The 1,889-nt window shown below is 37.8% G+C and overlaps 1 protein-coding gene across 1 annotated transcript; it reads left to right on the forward strand.

Annotated features, from left to right (window-relative positions):
- The first annotated feature begins 237 nt into the window (after positions 1 to 237).
- LOC134215422 (E3 ubiquitin-protein ligase RNF113A) lies at positions 238 to 1,550 on the forward strand. Its single transcript, XM_062694621.1, has 3 exons — positions 238 to 458; positions 520 to 1,231; positions 1,305 to 1,550. The coding sequence occupies exons 1-3, from the start codon at positions 389 to 391 to the stop codon at positions 1,468 to 1,470; spliced, it is 948 nt and encodes a 315-aa protein (XP_062550605.1). The 5' UTR covers positions 238 to 388; the 3' UTR covers positions 1,471 to 1,550.
- Positions 1,551 to 1,889: the final 339 nt, after the last annotated feature.

Consider the following 1,889-nt stretch of genomic DNA (forward strand, 5'->3'; position numbering starts at 1 on the left):
CGGAGGAGATGACTACGTCAGTTCAGCGGACGATGGAAGCCTATGCTTTTGAAGTTTAAAATGTCATAAACATGTGATTTCTTTTGAAATTATGATGCATTTTTGCACGTTTTTGAATTACGCTCTTTTTAAATGTTAAGCGAGAATTCGTATTTACCGTGAACGTGAATCGAGTCACATGTCACACATTTTTCCGTGTATGGATCAGTGGGTAACATTTGTGCCGAAAAAAGTGAAAAAAGTCCAAAACATCATTAAAAAAAAGTTTAGGTCCTGGCTGCTCCTGCTGTCCTGCTGAACAACAAATTTCACCGTTGTGATTTTTAAAATATTAAATCTATTTATTCACACTCGTTAAACCCGTATTTCCAATTCCTGTATTGCAATTATGTCTACGTTTATCAAACGTAACGTAAAGAATAAATTCGCTAGAAAACGCAAACAATCGTCTGATTCCGGTGAGTACTGAACATTGGCATATGTACCAATAAATATCGTTAGATAAAAATATCATTTCAGCCGAAGATGAGCCGGAGTCGGCAGTAATCATCAACCAAGATAAAAGGAAAAAAGCCAATCCAAATGTACAAAGCACATCATCTCTGAAGCAACATCGAAAAGCTACACAGAATGCTTCTAGTGAATCTGACAGTGACGATGAGGACCGTACTGTAGGGGTCAGCTACAAATCAAACCGGAATGCTGCACCCGCTGGACCCCATGATCAGGGAGCAACCGCAGAGCTGGAGATTGAAACTGAAAAAAGTCACGACGCACAGGCAATTTACGAGAAAAGTATAGAAATCAACAAGGAACTGGAAGGCAAAGAAGATGACAAAGTTTACCGCGGATTGAACAATTACACACAGTTTTATAAGAAAAAGGACAGCGCTCTGGGGAATGCTGCTTCCGGTATGGTACGCAAAGGTCCTATTCGAGCTCCGGCGAACATCAGATCCACGGTCCGGTGGGATTATCAGCCTGATATCTGTAAAGACTATAAGGAAACTGGGTACTGCGGTTTCGGAGATAGTTGTAAGTTTTTGCACGATCGTAGCGACTATAAACATGGCTGGCAGCTGGAGCAGGAAACATCTACGACTGGAGGTACCTATGCGGCCGATGATTCCGATGGAGACGATACGAAATATGAGATCCATTCCGACGACGAGGAGCTGCCTTTCAAATGTTACATTTGCAGAGAGAGTTTTGTAGATCCGATTGTAACAAAGTAAGTTACCAGCTTTAATGTATTAATAATTTATTTAACCGACACGAGCCTAATTATATATTATCTATTACAGGTGTAAACATTATTTCTGTGAAAAATGTGCTCTTGCTAACTATAAAAAATCAACCCGATGCGCGATCTGTGGCGTACAGACGAATGGCATGTTTAATCCTGCCAAAGAGCTGATAGCTCGGTTGAAGACCAGAGAGATCAATGAAGATGATTCGGACAGTGATTAATTCAAGATAGCCTGTTAGTTTAAGACACAAAATAGAAACAAATAAAACAACCCAAATACAACCCTTAGTCGAGTCAAGTACGAGATACTTTTATTTATTTTATTTCGTCAACCAACGTAGACTAGTACATATACATATACATGTTTGTTTTTGTAATGCTATAGTATGATTAAATAATAGGTTTTTTTCCCTAATAAAGTAATATATGTAATTTTGAATTTATATTGCTGAATTTGTAATGTTTATTCTTTGAAAATATTGTCTTATTTTATGCCGAGACATTGTTAAGTCAATAGTTTCGCAGTGTTGATTGTAAACAGCCATCAGGTAAACATTTGTTTGACAGTGGTTGATTAAAAATAATGTTCTATTTCAAAGTAGTAGTAGTAGCTGAATGATGATGTCAATCGATTACAGAT

This window comes from Armigeres subalbatus, chromosome 2 (genome assembly GCF_024139115.2).
Source record: "Armigeres subalbatus isolate Guangzhou_Male chromosome 2, GZ_Asu_2, whole genome shotgun sequence".
Lineage (NCBI taxonomy): Eukaryota > Metazoa > Arthropoda > Insecta > Diptera > Culicidae > Armigeres > Armigeres subalbatus.